This window comes from Ovis aries, chromosome 19, assembly GCF_016772045.2.
Source record: "Ovis aries strain OAR_USU_Benz2616 breed Rambouillet chromosome 19, ARS-UI_Ramb_v3.0, whole genome shotgun sequence".
NCBI lineage: Eukaryota > Metazoa > Chordata > Mammalia > Artiodactyla > Bovidae > Ovis > Ovis aries.
The window spans coordinates 38,894,819-38,911,722 of NC_056072.1; the positions used below are offsets into that span (position 1 = coordinate 38,894,819).

Here is a 16,904-nt window from a genome sequence, read left to right on the forward strand (position 1 = left end):
CCTCCCCAGGTATTTCTAAGGCATTTGGTCTTCAGATCCTACTTATTCAAGACCTTGGTGGTCAAACTTAGCTGCACATTGGAATCACTTTAAGAGCCTAAAAAAATGTTGATGCCTTAGCCCCACCAGCAGAGGTTCTGATTTAGTCTAGGATATGACCTAAGCATCTTGGTTTTAAACCCTTACATGTAGCAGCATTTAAGAACCATTGATTGAGGGAACATTAGTTTGAACTAGCTCTTTAAAACTGAACCCATTTTTGCAAAGAGAGAGGGGAAAGAAAAGGAAAATGTGAGTACGTTCAGCTGGTTGCTCTTGGCGATCATCAAATCCACAGATGTAAATCGCTATATCTTCTAATTTTTAAATCAGCTCCTAAGGTTGCAGTACTTAATTTTCACCATAATATTTTTAGTCTTCTTTCTAGATGACATTTAGATTAACATCACTTTGGTCACTGTCCCACAGTGACAAGGCAATCAAACAGCTCCGATGATTGCAAGTTGCGTCAATGTTCCTTGGATCCCTTTATTATTGGGATTGGAAATTTTTCTCATTTACATTATTATTTAACATTTCTTGAATGCCAGTGCTGCTCTTCACATATGGCCTGCGGAGAAAGTACATTGTATCAGCAATTAACAAATCCATAATGCCAACCACCCCAATCCAAAGTAGGCTGCATAGATTAATGCGTCTGTAAGCAGATGTAAGAGGGCATGAGTCCTAAAAATCTCTGAAAATGTGTCCAAGGATTCTTTTGGGAGATGCATTTGAAGCCAAGGTGCTGCTTGTGTGCAGAAACCATGTGATCCCTGTGGCTTAGTAAGTGAGCACTCAGATGGAATTCACCTTCCTCCTGTTACTCCTGTTTCTAAGTCAGTGAGTGACTCCACCCACCCATTTGCCCAAAACAAAACCTTGGGAGCCGTCCTTGATGTCTCCTTCCTCAGCGCATCACAGAGCTTTAGTTACTGTGCCCTGCCCATGCTTTTACATCTCTTTCGAGTCTGCCTACTTCTCCTCACCTTCGGTACCACTGCCAGGGCTCAGGTCTCTATCTTCCCTCCCCTGGACCACAGCACTTGCTTTACTGTCCATGTCCTTGCCTCCAGTGTGGGTCCCTCACTCCCAATCCATGTCATATCATGGTTGCCTTTATTGTGGGGGGAATGCCTACCTAGAAGTAAATGAGTCATTTTGCATCTGTATTTATTTTTTCCTTTTTTCTCCAGTATCTCCTTCCCTCCTTTCCTTCCTCCTTTTCTCTCTGTGTTACACGCACATACAGCCATCAGGACATTATGTCTGGTGCTTTCTAACTCTCCCTCCCCGAAAAAAAGAGAGAAAAGACGATAGCAGGGTAGTTCTGTTTTTACCGGCCTGTGAATGCAGCAGTTTGGTAGCAGGCAGGCATGGGTGGGGGGTGACAGTGACATTCAAACTCCTGGCCCCATGTTACATGCTGACACAGGCCTTATCTCACTTATGGACAGGAGCACCTGGCTGCTTGGCCTCTCAGCTCCGAGTGGGTGGTGGTAGCCTTATACGCGGCTGCGTCATACTCTTTAAATCCTAATGAACCAGCCTCACCTAATTGGATGAAGGAGAGGAGGGAAAAACCAAAGATATTTCATGTAAAAGTCCGCATCCCAAGAAGAAATTCTCTAGAGCTTGTATGCTATTTTTTAACCCATGTGACTCTCTTCCTGAAGGAAATTTGCCCCATGAAAATAGCAGATTTTCCAATTCAAACATAAAATCTTATATAAAATGTGTTGGATATCTATCCCATTAGTGACTAACAAAAAATCCAAATAATGTGCATTTTCCTTCTAAAATTACACTAGTGTGTCCTCATGCTGTGCTCATTGGTACAAAATATGTTTTCAGATATCATACCCTTTTTAGGGTAGGTGTGATACCCAAAAACTCTGACCACTGATATTACTGCTCTGAACCACTCAGAAATCTTTACATAGGGTCATAGGATATTCAAGGTAGAATTTAAAACCTAAGTGTGTCTTTGCTTGCCTAGAAATAAAGAAACTCATCTCTTTGCTTAGTCCTCAAAAAGAAAAATCTATGTAGTCAAAATTTTAGAAATTGGTCCTTCTCTGGAGAAAGAAATATGTACTCTCCTATAATGCATGCATTTTATATCATTTTTCTAATCATCTCTGGGGCTCTTGCTTCACTCAGCACCTGGGCAGAGCCTAAGCCACTTTAATTAATGTCCTTGCGCCAATAACTTACACATTCTGAGATTGTTCAGTAGAGAGAGACTTCTGTCACTCCCATCATTATGAGAGAGTAAAGACACCTTCTGATATTGTTGGGTTTTAGCTCCATATTTAGAAAAGCAGTAAACAAGTCACAAGAAACCTGACTTGTGTATTTTTGCCCTGGTCTAACCTCTTTCTCAAATTGACTAAAGCCAGTCTCAAGAATCTTCACTATGCATTTGTAATGTTGTAGAAACTGGTTGCTGTTGCTTCCTAGCTTACTCTTTGTGATACAAACACTTTGATATATTTGTTTTAGCAGCGTGTCTGAGCCCCAGGGCATCCGGGCATAATTAGAAAAGGGCAAGGGCTGGAGGGAGAGGAGAAGGAAAGGGTAAGGCTGGGCTTTCATAATGAAGCAGTGACTACAGGATGTGAGAGTCCTAATTACAATTTATAATTAACCTAGAGATTATACAAACCATCCAGATGAGCAAGTGGGGATGCCTCCTTTTGAGATGTGCTGCTTTGCTGTTCTTAAACGTGGAGTTATTAACCACTTGAAAGAGACAAAGGAAAATATTCCACAATAGGATTAAATTCAAAAGTGTCATTTTGAAAGTTGTAACGATTAAGAATTGCTAGAAGTCAATTTTTAAAGAGAGAGAGAGAGAGAGAGAGAGAGAGGTTAAGAGTGTGTGTTTAGTTTGAATGTTCTATTGAGGGACCATTGCAAGGAACGGCTACTAAAATATTCTGTTCCACTCTGACCCTTTCAGCTTTCATGTTTCTGGGCTGGAACAATTTTGTAGCAAGCAGGATTTGGTTATCTTGCTTGTTTAAGGACATTTTCATGGATCCATACTGCGGTCTGCAGGCATGCATCCATTTGGAGAGAGAGAATATATCGTGTTTACGGTGCCTGCACCGGCATATGTGGACATTTGCATTTGGAGAGAAAGTATATTCCCACTTCAGCTGGAGTTTTACCCCTTGTTGATAGTGATTGGAGCTTAAAGCTGGCTGAATGCAGAGAGGTGGACCAGACACGCTTTCCCCTTTTGTTGAATTCACACATTTCCTTTCACACTGGATTCTGCACTTGATTACCAGATAGATGCAGTGTCAGAACACACCCATCAATTAATCCAATATGTTTCAAATTAATTTAGTAACCTGACCTTCTTGAAATATCTTGCATTCCACATGGAGGTTTTGTGGCCCAGCTTTCAATATAGAGAACCCTGTTGGCAGAATAATTAAATGCTAGGACTCCATGTGCCCACCTGGGTGTCTAACAACAATTTAACAATCCCAAAGAGGTCAATTCACTTTCACAAAACACAAGGTAGTTTGAATTCTTTGCCACAGTTGTTCACACTTAATTTCAAATATCAAGATAAAGTATTTTCACATTAAAAGCCTCATGCTTAATCATATTGGATTAATCCTACAGTAGACATTAAGTAACAGGCTCTAGCTCAGAAATATTTGGGTGAAGGAAGGAGAATTGGCAATACTAGTTCGGAAGTGTGGGCAGCTGGGTTAGGGTCATTGTAATCTGATTTAAAAAAAAGAAACAGAAAAACACAACTCCAGATGTATTATTATTTGTGACATGGCTTAAGATGGGAGGCTGTGAGGAGAATGAAGATGACAGAACTGGTGCTAACCACTGTGACAAGAACTTGAAGAGCAGCCGACGTGACATCTTTCCTATCGTGCTGCCGAAAATGTCAACTTTGTGAAGGACAGTGAGAAAACGGTTTGCCGAAAACTTGAAAGGTGGATTCCGGAGATGCTTGCTGTGTCAGATGCAATATAGTCTGTCGTGGCCCGAGAGACCCACTTCTGGCTCCAGCGATGGCCTGCAGGTGGGAGAGCTTCCAGTCTTCAACAGGGCTCCAAAAATGACTGCAATTGACCTGCATATTGTCTCAAGTTTGCGGGATCATGATATACAAGAAGTGAGTGGTTAGCCAGTGTGCAGTTAGGTGGAACCAGTGACGAGGGATCACATTTCCTTCTTGTATGTGTGTCTGTAAAGCTAGATTCAAAGGCGTCAACATTTCTACTAAAATTGAGCGCGTGGGAAAGGAAGGAATGTGTGCTTTATGCATGTACGTCAGTTCCATGTAAGGAGCAAAAACTAACTCTGGATAATCTAAGCAAAAGAAAGTTTATTGGGATGATGCCAGGAACCTCAGAGGAAGGGAGGGGGAACCTGGAATCAAGCAGTGACTGAAAAGTAGGACACAGGATCAAAGCCATGGTGCCATCCTACCTGCACATGAGAATAACTTAAGGAATGAAACTGATGACGTGTAGGCCTCGATGCCCACACTGAGTCAGAGATTGAGGGTGGGACCTCTCAAAGCTCTCTCCTGGTTCTAAGGTAGTGTCACAGATTAAGAACTACGAACATGGGGAGATGGGCTGGGCAGGGCACAGCTGCTAGCATGAGCAAACCCCACCTGTTTCTTTTATCTTTGCATTGTTTCTTTGATGGAAAAGTTCCAAGGAAGAGTGTCCAGTTGGCTGAGTGTAGTTCATAGTCCAACTGAGATGTCCAGTGACCACCGAAGGGAGGAGCTGGCCTGTATGAAGCCTTCAGCATTGACAGCGGGAGAGTAGGCACCTCAGTTTATGCCCAGTGCAGCCAAGGGCATTCCTAACGAAGGAGATCTAGGTGCCCTAAGGAAATGGCAGTGGGCCCTAAGAAGTACAGAAACAGCAGCAGAAGATGTAACAGGATCCAAGAGAGCAGAGGATTCAGGCTCCTAGACATGTGTCCTGAGTGAAGAAACATCTCAGCCTGGGATTTGCTAGGTAGGAGTGTAAAGATCCAGCATCAGTCCTCCTCTTCTCTCATTCTTTTTGATTCCTTAAGTGTTAGAAGTATTGAGAGCAGAACAGGATGCAGAGCCAGTTTTATGACAATTATAGAATCACCCCCAAATGTTTCCAGAACACAGAAACAAAGCATGGCTTCTGAGCGATACCAGTACAGTTCTTCTGTTTATTTTGCAACCAGAACTGCTTGGAATGGCACCTTGGAAACAGTGCAAATGCCATTTTTGGAAGGGGTTGCTAGCTTCGTTAAGTGGACTGTGTACTTCTTAGAGAAAATCTCTGGTTCCAGATTCACTCTAATCCAAGAGAAATTAGGAACCCTGAACCAAAATACCCTTTCATGTATTCGGCCACCCACCAAATATTTTCTTGCTCTCTAAGGCAGAGGTTCTTAAAGTAAGGTTCTCCAAACCAGCAGGACCAGGGAACTTGTTAGAAAGGCCAGTTCTCAGGTCCCCCGCCAGATCGTACCTCACACACCCACAGTAGGTAGCCCCTCAGTCTGAGGTCTCACAGGCTTTCTGTGTGATTATAAGACAGGCTTGTGTGGCTCCTGTTCTAGGGAAAGTATTTTATTGCTTCTAGGAGAACCATGTTCCCCAGAATATTAAACAGGATTTTTCAGTTAGTAGATCCATGTTAACCTGTACAGTTAACATTGATGAATTATAAGGGTCAATGGAAAAGAAATTGATGTTTGACAGAATTTTCAAAAACTGTGAGAAATCAATGCAGCCAAGGTTATTTTTGCTTTTTAACTGATAGAGTGACAATCTGTGATCTTAGACAAATTCTCTTATTCCTGCATTTCTCTCCCTTGATTTGTAAAATAACATCCCTCATTACTAGCATCATTTCAGGGCAGTTCTGGCAATTACAAATAAATGTGCATTGGATGTCTAAATCGTGATATGTTTTATCACCTGTTTTTGTTGGTGAACTCTGCACTGTGTGTCTTACAGAAATACAAATCAAAACTATAATGAATTATAGATTAGTTTGTTTCATTTATTTTAAAATGAAAGTGTTCACACTGGCATAGGTGATTAAGAAGCAAATTTAAGAAAAGATAACAATAATTTTTCATTGTTTACCTTTTTGAATAGGGAGATTAACAGTGCTCACAAAGTAGTCCAAGGAGACATGGAAGCTGCCATCTGATACATTTAATAATTATAAATGTGAATCATTAAAACAAAAGGGGGAAAGCATCAGAAATGTTATGTTCATAATGCCATTTATAGTGAGAATTACAAGAAAGCCAGGCACATACTAAATGTTCAGTTTTTATCATCTCAAACACAAATCTGAGAGCTGCTTCCTAATTACCTGATTGCCTTAGAAGGCTTGTTGGGTAAGGAAGGAATGATATTCTTCACACAGAGGTTGATTTCCTAGTAACGGCCGTAGACATCTCTGGCTGCCTTTGTGAAATGGTTTTCAGGCTTTTCTAGGTGATCTGTAAACTCCTTTCTGAATTGTGCCTTATATTTAATAGCATTTTTCTCTGGCTTAATTCCCCACTAAGAAACAAAATGCTTAAAATGGCTCAATTTTTCCCAAACTGATTGTAGGTATGCACACAAAACAACTGTATAAATGTGTATTCAGTGCATTAGCAAGCTGAATTTTGTGTAAACAAAATCCAAAAGCCATAGCCAAAGGAAGTTTTAGATTATAACACACCCATGAGATGTTACTACAGAAAGTGTCACATGTATTTTGTGGGGCCAATGAATTCATCCTGAGGTTTAACTACAGATTTGTGGGCATTTCATGCTTAAAACAATTTTTTTTAATTTCATAAATTAACATTTGAGATTTTTCTGAAAATTTAAAAATAAGGGCACATGTATAGATTCAAACTGCCTACCTGGTATTTACTGTTTTGCATCTACTTAAGTTCAGGAGGGTGTGAGTAAATGCACAGTATAGGATTTTACTGTTACGGATATTTTCCACAAAATGGGGGAGAGGAAGTTTTTTCTTTTTTCAAATAGGGCATTTTTAGTACTTAAAAAGAAGGGAAGCTGACCAATAAACCCCTAACAGGAGGTACACTGCTATCATTTGCCAAGTCTTTTGTGCAGTCAGACTGGTCTAGTATACAGGATTTTCCCAACTTCTGCTGGATCCTTGAGAAGGCCTATAAATAAGACCATTTGTTTGGTCTCAAGATGACTTGCATTTGCAAACTGAAGAATGTTCCAATAGAAGTTTCATGGTGACGCACCAATCTGCAAACTGGCTCAGCCAGTAGTCAAAACAAGTCACTACAAGATCTGGGTAGCTGAAGACTTTGAATGGGTCAGATTATCCTACGTCTAATTTGGCACAGATAAGTTTGGGCTATAAATATGCAGCCTTCCTTTGTATTCTCAACTTGAATGGGCCAGAGGAAATAAGGAAAATGTGTGTGAACCTATTGGTGATTCAGAAACATGAGAATACTGGGACTAAACTGAAATTCACTTATTTATGCTGGGTCATTCTTTTTTATTAAATGAGCAGCAGTTCAGTAAGATCAAAAAATAGCCTATGTGGTTTGTTCTTTTTTCTGCTTTTATTGAGATATTGACATACGATGTAAGTTTAAGATGTACAATGTGATGACTTGATACATGTATACATTTTAAAATGATTATTGAAATAAGGTTCATCAACACCTACATCCCCTCCTATACTTACTGTGTGTGTCTGTGGGTCTCTGTGTGTGTGTTGGAAACATTTAAAATCTACTTTAACACTTTCAAGTAAGTAATACAGTACTGTTCATTATAATCACCATAGGATATATTAGATCCCCAAAACTTACTCCTCTTATAGCTTTACCCTTTGACCAACATTTCCCCATTTCACTCACTCCCCAACCCTGGCAACCACCATTCTACTCTCTCTTGCTATGAGTTTAGCTTCTTTTGATACTGCATATAAGTGATATGTGTTTATCATACACATATCACTGTATATTTTACTCTGTCTCATTTATTTCACATAGCATAATGCCCTCAATGTCCATCCGTGTGGTCACAAAAGCAGTATTTCCTTCTTTTTTGTGGCTGAATGATATTCTACTTTGTATAGGTCACATTTTCTTTTTCCGTTCATCTGAGTCGATAATATTGTCAATACCCAACTTAGCTTGTCTCCTTATCTTGGCTATTGTAAATAATGCTGCAGTTAATACAAGGTGCAGTTGTATCTTGAAGACTGTGATTTCCTTTTTTCAGATATATACCCAGAAGTGGGATTACTAGATCACATGGCAGTTTTATTTTCAATTTTTGAAAAACCTCCACACTGTTTTTCATAGTGGCTATGTCAGTTTACATTCCTACCAGCAGTGCACAGGGGTTCATTTTTCTCCACAGACTCACCAGCATTTATTTGTTGTCTTTTTGTTTTGAGAACAGCTATTCTGACAGGTGTGGGGTGATAGTTCATTACAGTTTCGATTTGCATTTCCTTGTAGATTAATGATGTTGAGCATCTTTTCATGTACCTGCTGGCTATTTATATGTCTTCTTTGGAAAAATGTCTATGTCCTCTGCCTATTTTCAGTCAAATTATTTGGGGTCTTTGCTGTTTTTTTATGCGTCCCTTCTGTATTTTGAATAGTAACCCCTTATCACATAGATGGTTTGCAAATATTTCCTTTCATTGTATAGACTGTCTGTACATTTTGCTATGGAGAAGCTTTTTAGTTTGCTAAAGTGTCACTTTTTTGTCTTGTCTGTTTTGCTCTTGTTGTTTGTGCTTTTAGTGTCATATTCAAAAAGATCATTGCCAAGACCAGTATCAAGGAACTTTTCCTCTATATTTCCTTCTAGGATTTTTACAGTTTTGGGTCTTTAGTCCATTTCAAGTTCTTTGTTGTGAGTGTTCTAAGATAACGGCCCAACTTCATTCTTTTGTATGTGAACATCCAGTTTCCCAACACCATTTATTGAAGAAATTGTCCTTTCCACATTGACTACACTTGGCTCCCTTGTCAAGTATTACTTGACCGTATGTGCGAGGGTTTATTTCTGATCCATTGGTCTGTATGTGTGTTTTTATACCAGTGCCACACTGTTTTGACTACTGCAGTTTTATAGTTTGAATTCAGGAACTGAGATGCCTCTGACTTTGTTCTGCCTTCTCAGAATTGCTTTGGTTAGTTGGGGCTTCTGTGGTTCCTTACAGATTTTAGGATTTCTATGAAAAAAAATTCCATTGGAATTTTTATAGGGATTGCATAAAATATATAGATGACTTAAATAGTATAGATATGTTAACAATATTAAATCTCCCAGTCCAAATACACAAGATATTTCCATCTGTTTTCTTCAGTTTCTTTCATAAAGGTCTTATAATTTCTACACTGTCTTGTAATTTGTTCTTTAGTTTCTATATAAGTGGTTAAATTAATCTGAACATCTGTAATTATGGAAATTGAGTCATTTATCAGCATTGAGCTCTGGGAAAGATAGACACTTACAGGGCACCTGGTTTTCATAGGAGTTTGTGTGTGTAATTCAGGAGTCTCAAACCTAAGTGCCTGCAAGAGATTCAGGTAACATAAAGTAGAAATGTGGACTAGAAGACCGACCTGCCACAGCCAAGGGAGAAGCTGTTTCTGCCCCTTGCCAGTTTAATGCCAGTTGTTCCAAATTCTAAGAGAATTGTATTATAAAACTTTCCTAATTAAAAAAACAAATGTGGCAAGCAGTTCAAAATTTTCAGAAGCTGTGATCCAAACAGAAAAGATCTAGAAGCTGCTTTAACCTGCAAGCCACCACTTTGTACATTTTACCATTTCACAATAAATGAGCGACAGTTCTGCAAATGTCTCCAAATGATAACCTCAGCGTACCCCATCCCCTCTAGTCACCAGCACCGAGAAGCGGGACTTCTCCTAAGGTCACATCGATCACTGTAGTTGTTCTTCTAAAATGGACAGTTTCCTCCTGCTAGAGATTTGATTTGATGGTGTCAGCATATGAGGTTCCCATCACCTCATGACATGTCTCCTTTCAGGCCTGATGGAATTGGAACTGTGACTGTTGAAGAAAAGGAACGTTTTGAAGAAATCAAGGAGAGGCTCCGGGTTCTATTGGAAAATCAGATTACACATTTTAGGTAAGGAGCTGGGGTTAAAGGGCTTTTTAGGAGGATGAGCCCGAGGAGGGGCAAATTAAGGGCTTGATTTTCTAAAACTATAAATCTATCAGAGACACACTGGATATTTAAAAACATCTGAATGAGGACTTATTGTATGGCATGGAGAACTAAGCTCAATATTTTATAATAACCTGTAAGTGAAATGAATCTGAGAAGAAAATATATATATATGTAACTGAACCACTTTGCTGTGTACGTGATACTAGAACAATGTTGAAAACCAGCTATACTTTAAAAAAAACTTGAAATAACAAGTGAAAAAGCCAACCAAGACAGAGTTTGCTAATATTCAGGAGACTTAGAAATCTTAAGGTCATTTTATTTCCACTAAAAGAACAAAGCCCTCTTTGTATAAGCTGTCCTGCTCCCTATGTACCATGAGGAAGTGTCTTGCAAGGCTTATGACTGCCCGAAATGGTCACTAGAACTATCTGTATCGTGAAAAAACCTCCTCGATAGGGACTCCCCTGATGGTACAGTGGTTAAGATGCAGGCTTTCACTGCTGTGGACCTAGGTTCAATCCCTGATTGGGGAACTAAAATCCCACAGACCGTGTGGTGCAGCAAAAATAAATAAAATCTGTGTGTGATACACATTAAAAAAAAAAAAAACACAACCCTGGATAAATCCTTACTGGTTGTACACTCTATGCAAGATACATTGCCAGTAACAAAAGATCAAATAGCAATTAAAAACTACAGTCAAGGCAAGACAATTAGCAGAATCGTGAATTTGCTCAAAATATACTCTTGTATTTCCTATCTTAATCCTCTAGGGATTTAGGTGTGTTTGAAGTTTAGCTTGTTTCAACTAAAACTATTTCTTAATGCCAGTCTCAATAATTATATATAAGGTCACAATTGAGCTAACAAAGAGTTCTCCTTCACAATAGAAATCTAAACAGAACCTTATGTCATCACTGGAAATACTCTTTTCTGTTGCAGACATTTGCAGAGTCTCTCTTTAGTCATTATTCACACATACACATATATATACATTATATACACACATATATGGTGTGAATTCAGATTAACATAACACAACGTGACAAAAAGCATTCTCTGTTCCTCAGAGAGAGTTGCCATAGGAATCAAGTTATAGCATATTTCATGCTAAAATGCAATTGATTCGGCAACCTGAACGTTTTTCTGTCTGTTTTAGGTATTGCTTTCCATTTGGTCGACCTGAAGGTGCTTTGAAAGCTACCCTCTCACTCTTGGAAAGGGTAAGAATGAAAGTAAAAGACAGATGACATGTACACAGAGACATGAACATCACTGTGATGAAATATTGTGGTTGAATGACCTAGTTTCTCATTTTCAGAAGATTTTTTTTACCATTGATCAAATATCAGAATAAATATGAGAAAACTGCCAGCCTCTCAAAGAGTTAAGATATACTGATGATATGCTCCTAACCTTTCCATGAATCATGGACAGGCTTTGACAGCCCAACTGTGCACTGGAGTTTTTTATTTTGTCTCTAACCATGGTGCATGATCAATATTAAGTTGCAAAGAGGCATTCACAATTAATTTTAAACTGAATTATTTAAGTATAAATGGGTAACACATATCATTGAACCGTTTTAAGAGCCTTGTTTTTCCACCTGTAGGTCTTGATGAAAGACATTGTAACCCCAGTGCCACAGGAGGAGGTAAAAGCAGTCATCCGTAAATGTCTAGAGCAAGCTGCTTTAGTCAACTATTCTCGACTGTCAGAGTATGCCAAAATCGAAGGTAAGACCCCCTTCTGCCCCCAGTTTTTAATTTAAATTTTGGTATGCCTCCCTGGGGACATCTTTCTCTTTCCTGACAGGCACCAGAAAATAGTGGCCCATCTCTATATTTAAGCTGAAATTTGAAAACACTTGAAATGTGATAGCTTCCTCGGCTGTGGCCACATAAATGAATTCAAGAACAGGGGCTCAGGAAACAGTCTTTGTAGAAAAAGATGTTGAATATAGGATGTTATAGGACAACTAAGATCCTTCTAAGAGTTGGTGTTGGCCCTAACTTTGCTCTGTGGCTAATGTTTTTCTATGAAAGAGCTCTGTAGGATGGCTACCTTCTTTAAATAGAGGAAAACTAAACAGTTTGTTGTCCACTGTTGATTGCATTGGAAGTAAAACAAGAATTGAATAAAGCAACATCAAGATTTTGCTTAACTCTTTCTTGCCCCTTGAACATATCTTGTCTCTTGGTAGCTTTTCAAACTTGATGGCAGGTTAGTGTTCCACTGTCTCTGATGGCTCCTGGTTTGTTATAGATCTTGTTCAATCTTGTTACTCCAAACCTAGGATGGTTGTTATCACTCCCCTTTCAGGTTTTAGGGATGTGGTCACTAATGACCAAGTAATCGTCCAAAGGCACTTTGAGTCCACCCTACTTGAGAAGATATGGTTCTTTGGGACCTGTTTATTTGAAAAGGTATTAATTACTTTTCATTGTTACCCTGTTGGCTGCTATAGGGTGATTTGAAAACCACACCCAACTTGACCCGTGGTGTAAGTGTGTAAATGTGGAAGTTCTGTGTGCAAAACTCAGTGTGTCCGCATTCTGGAATCCGATGTTCTCTCCCTTGTGAAACACCCAATCAATCCAGCAAATACTCATTGTCTGCCTTCAGGACATGACTGGAAAAAAAATAAAACAAAGAGAGAGACCTAATTAACTACTAAAGCCCCATCACTTACCCTGCTAAAGTTCTTGTTTCCTTAGAGAATTAGGTTAAGATCATGTCAAATTCGCAGTGTTCTGTACATTCCATGTCCTCCCTCTCTCAATTTTGTCTGTCTGACAATGCAAATTGTGTACCAGTGGTAATGAATTCATTGTTATGCATCCAGGGAGAAACACTTAAGAATTGGGCACTAAAAGGATGATCAACTCTTGGCTTGGTAATGAGTGACAAAAATAGAGGAACAAGTAGATTGTTAAAGGGCTATATTAGCAAATACTGATTCCAGCATTTACCTTGCCAGGACATAATGATTGGTTGTATTTGTTAAAGTCAACTGGGGACCTAATAATTCTAGGCCAGGCCAGAGATGGGATGGGATCAAGAAACGTTCGGTTGCCTTGTCCGCTGACTCGTACGTAGGTCTTGGTCTAGCTATGACTAGTCTTTTGGTAAGATCTGCTCTCTTCTTTCAGATAAATATATCCAAAAACAAACTTTAAGATCTGTAAGTAAAAATGCATTCGTTTCCAAAGTAGATCAGCTGGTCTGTAATTTCCTTTTGTGCCTCAATTCTTCTTGGTTGTGTTAATTATCTTTTGCACTGTGACTTTTAGGTCTGGGGATTCTTTGGAGAAATCAGTCTTTTTTTTCCAACTCTCTTGTCAGAGAAGTACCTCATTCCACACTACCTGCTCTCTTCCGCTTCTCTCCTTCCTTGTCCGTGATTGGCTCAGCCACTTTTTGACTTTACCTCTGCAAAAGTGGCTGTGACGCCAATTTCAAAGCATGCTGGGATTGTTAATTCAGACAACCCAACATCCTCTGGCTGCATGTATCAGGTTTTCTTTCATGAACATAGTCCACCATAGGCTGAGACATGGCAGCTTTAAAGATATTACTACCAGTCAACTTTCTTTTACAAGGTACTGATCCTACCCCCAGAAAAGAAATCTTGACATTTGAGCTTCTCTGTGACCATTAATAGCTTAGTTCCCTGAGAATGTTGGAAAGAAGTTATAGTAATATTGCCGGAGACTATGTTTATGAAGAAATACCTCAAGAGCCTTAGATACTAAAGTCTGAAATCCTTAGTATCTTGGAGCCTTCAATCAATGAAATTCTGTTTCCCTTTATTCATGATGTTTTCGGTCATTGTATTCTTGCAAATTATTCTAAAGAGACGTGTAAAATCATGGTCACAATCTCTCTCGTGACTCACGGCATGCTGAATGGTTAATCCAGTAGATCTCCAATTTTGATACTCCTTTTTTCTTTTATCCTGTGTTTATCCCAAAATATTCTGTGGCTATTTTCCTTTGAGCTAATGTAACGTTTTCCTCTAACCTATGACCTTTAACCTCTTGACCTCTGACCTAAGCCTCTTGCATGCCCAAATCCTCTTTTATAGGGAAAAAGAGAGAAATGTATGAGCATCCTGTCTTCTGCTTGGCCTCCCAAGTGATGGATTTAACCATTCGTGAGTACCTACCACCTCCTCGCCATGCTGTCTTCACTCTTTCTGTTTTCATTATTTCAAGAAAATCCAGATCCAAATCAACTCACTCTCCTTGCTTCAAGTTTTTTAGCATTGGCTTGTCTGTTGATTCTGTCTGTGAAACCCAATGTGAGAAGTCCAGTCACTTTTTATCAGCCTAACACAGGTTAGACAATTAAGCCATTTGTTTGTGATGAACTCAGATTTGTCTGTAAGTTTTTCAGTTATTCTCTGTCTGTGACCTGAATGCATTTTTACTTTGCTTGTGTGTAACCCCAATTTGTAAAGTGCTTGTCACTGGTACACAATCAAAAGATAGCAGCTAGGCGGGGAGCCATGTGTTAGGTGTCAGGAAAAGGACAGTTGGGGCAAAACCGTGCTTTCTTTTCCATGTTTAAGATGTTGAACTGTTGTGGGTAGAAGATCGCACAAGTGGTCCTTTCTATGTAAAATGAGCTCTTATATGCCTCCTGTCTGTTCTCGCGCAAGCTGGGAAGCTTTTCCTTGTTCTTTCTGAAGATTTGAACTTGTCCTCGTCCTCTAAGCTCTGGCTAGAACATATGACTTAATTGTCACTTGGAGAGTTCATGTATGTTTCATAGCTTGATTTCACATTAAAACTTAATTTCACTAATTTTCTATTTGTGCAGCATTTTTCACCTCTGTGAAGGAGCCTTTTTTTGCTGGCCCCCACACTTCCGGGCGGTGGGAACTCAAGGGCAACTTTTTCTTTCCAATATCATGTATCACACATAAATGGGGGGCATTTTGGTTCACTTGCTCATTAATCCTGCATATGTGTTCTTGTTTCTCTCTCTCTTCTCTCCTTGTTGTGCTTTCTCTTTCAAATAGAGAATCAAAAGGACGCAGGTGAACCCATTGTATATGCATTATAAACTGTCAGGACTGTTGAGTTATATTTAGTTTTTGTTTCTGTTTTTGTTCCTTAATAGCTCCTTAACGTGTGTACTCCCAAAGACTGATGCGGAGTTGCAATGAGATTAAGGAGTTAATTTGTGCTGTCTCACTATATTTCTTGCCCACGAGATGTTGACCTCTGTAGAGCAGACTTTCTGTAAAGGCATAAGCTTCGAAGGGACAGAACTATGGTTTGCTGTGGAGCTTCATTTCATCTTTGGCTTCAAGGACTCCAGTGATTTGGCCTCATGTACTTTTTTTCTTTTTAAAGTGACTGAAGCAAACTAATCTTCCTTTTTGTTTTTCATTTCTTTTTCCTGTTTTCTGCTCTATTGAGAAGTTTGTGTTCTTTGATGAATGTTTATCAGCCAAGGCAGAGAGGAATCGTCTCCGTGTTGTTCTTGTATGTACCATGTGATGGGGCAGGGTGTACACACAGGTGGCTAAAGGGGCCATTTCTAGAATTTTCATGAGAGGAAAGCCCTTAAAAGTTTTCTGGCTATGGCAATTTTCTTCTGGTTTGGTTCCCAAACTTCTGAGTCTATTTTGAGGAAAGCTTGAAAAAATATGTAGTATAGATCATGGTTTTAAGGTCTAAAGACTTCTCCAAAGATAATTATCATCTGAGTAAAGTTGAATGTGTTTCAGATCAGTTCAGAAAGCTTTTTTGAGCACGTGCCAAGCACTAGGCTAGTAATAAGTATTTGAAGACTCACAAACCTATGTTCAAGACATATAAGCTCTTCTCTCCCTGGAAGGGAAGATGTTCATTTATCCATTCACTCATTCATTCATTCGACAGGTGCTTAGTGGGAGCCTGCCATGTGCCAGGTACAATGGTAAAACCAGGGACTGTGTAAACAAGAAGAAACAGCTGACACCCTCATAGAGCATATGTGTCAATGGGTAATTAAATGTAAATTACAAATTCTGTGCTCAGCAATACTAATGGGTAGAGTTGTGTGTGAGAGGGCATTGTTGGAAAGCCATAGAAATCTTGGCAGGGATGGCAAGTTTGAACTACATCTTGAAAGGTGAAATAGAATCAGTGAAAAGGAGATGGGATGGAAAAGTGGAGAGGCATCCTAGCTAAAGAGAGTAATATATGCAAATACATAAAACCATACCATTAATAAAAATAGCTAAAGCTTATTCAATGTGTATTACACGCCAGCGATGACCCTTGAGTAATTTATATGTATTCACTCATTTAAACCTCAAAATCTCTTATGAGATAGCTACTACTATTATTCCCATATTAGACATGAGCAAACTAAGATATGCAGAGGTTAAATAACATGTTCCTAGAAGCCTGAGTGCAGAGCCAGAGTCTGAGGTCAGGCAGAGGCCATACTCTGAACTACTGTGTAACTCAGTGTGGTTGTACAACAGGCTGAAAGAACAGCAGGAGTGGGCACAGTGATGGCAACAGAGGCAGCAGATGAGAGCTCTCTGTACCTCCATAATACAGAGCTCAGATGGTCTCTCGTGGTCCCTGGGTTCTGCACCTGGAATCTGTATCAATTTTTGCAGAGAGTTTTCACAGGAAAAATTCCACATGTCTCCCA

At 39.4% G+C, this 16,904-nt stretch overlaps 1 protein-coding gene across 23 annotated transcripts in view; it reads left to right on the forward strand.

Annotated features, from left to right (window-relative positions):
- Nucleotides 1-16,904, forward strand: part of CADPS (calcium dependent secretion activator) — a 478,855-nt gene that overhangs the window by 350,343 nt on the left and 111,608 nt on the right. For 10 of the 23 annotated variants that reach the window (XM_060402260.1, XM_060402266.1, XM_042236640.2 and 7 more), the window contains 3 exons: nucleotides 10,098-10,199; nucleotides 11,404-11,467; nucleotides 11,857-11,980. In XM_060402260.1, the coding sequence (XP_060258243.1) occupies nucleotides 10,098-10,199; nucleotides 11,404-11,467; nucleotides 11,857-11,980 (290 nt within the window). Of the gene's footprint in view, nucleotides 1-10,097; nucleotides 10,200-11,403; nucleotides 11,468-11,856; nucleotides 11,981-14,331; nucleotides 14,401-15,270; nucleotides 15,289-16,904 lie in introns of all 23 variants that reach the window. The other 13 variants (XM_060402259.1, XM_060402264.1, XM_042236627.2 and 10 more) reach the window with 3 other exon arrangements.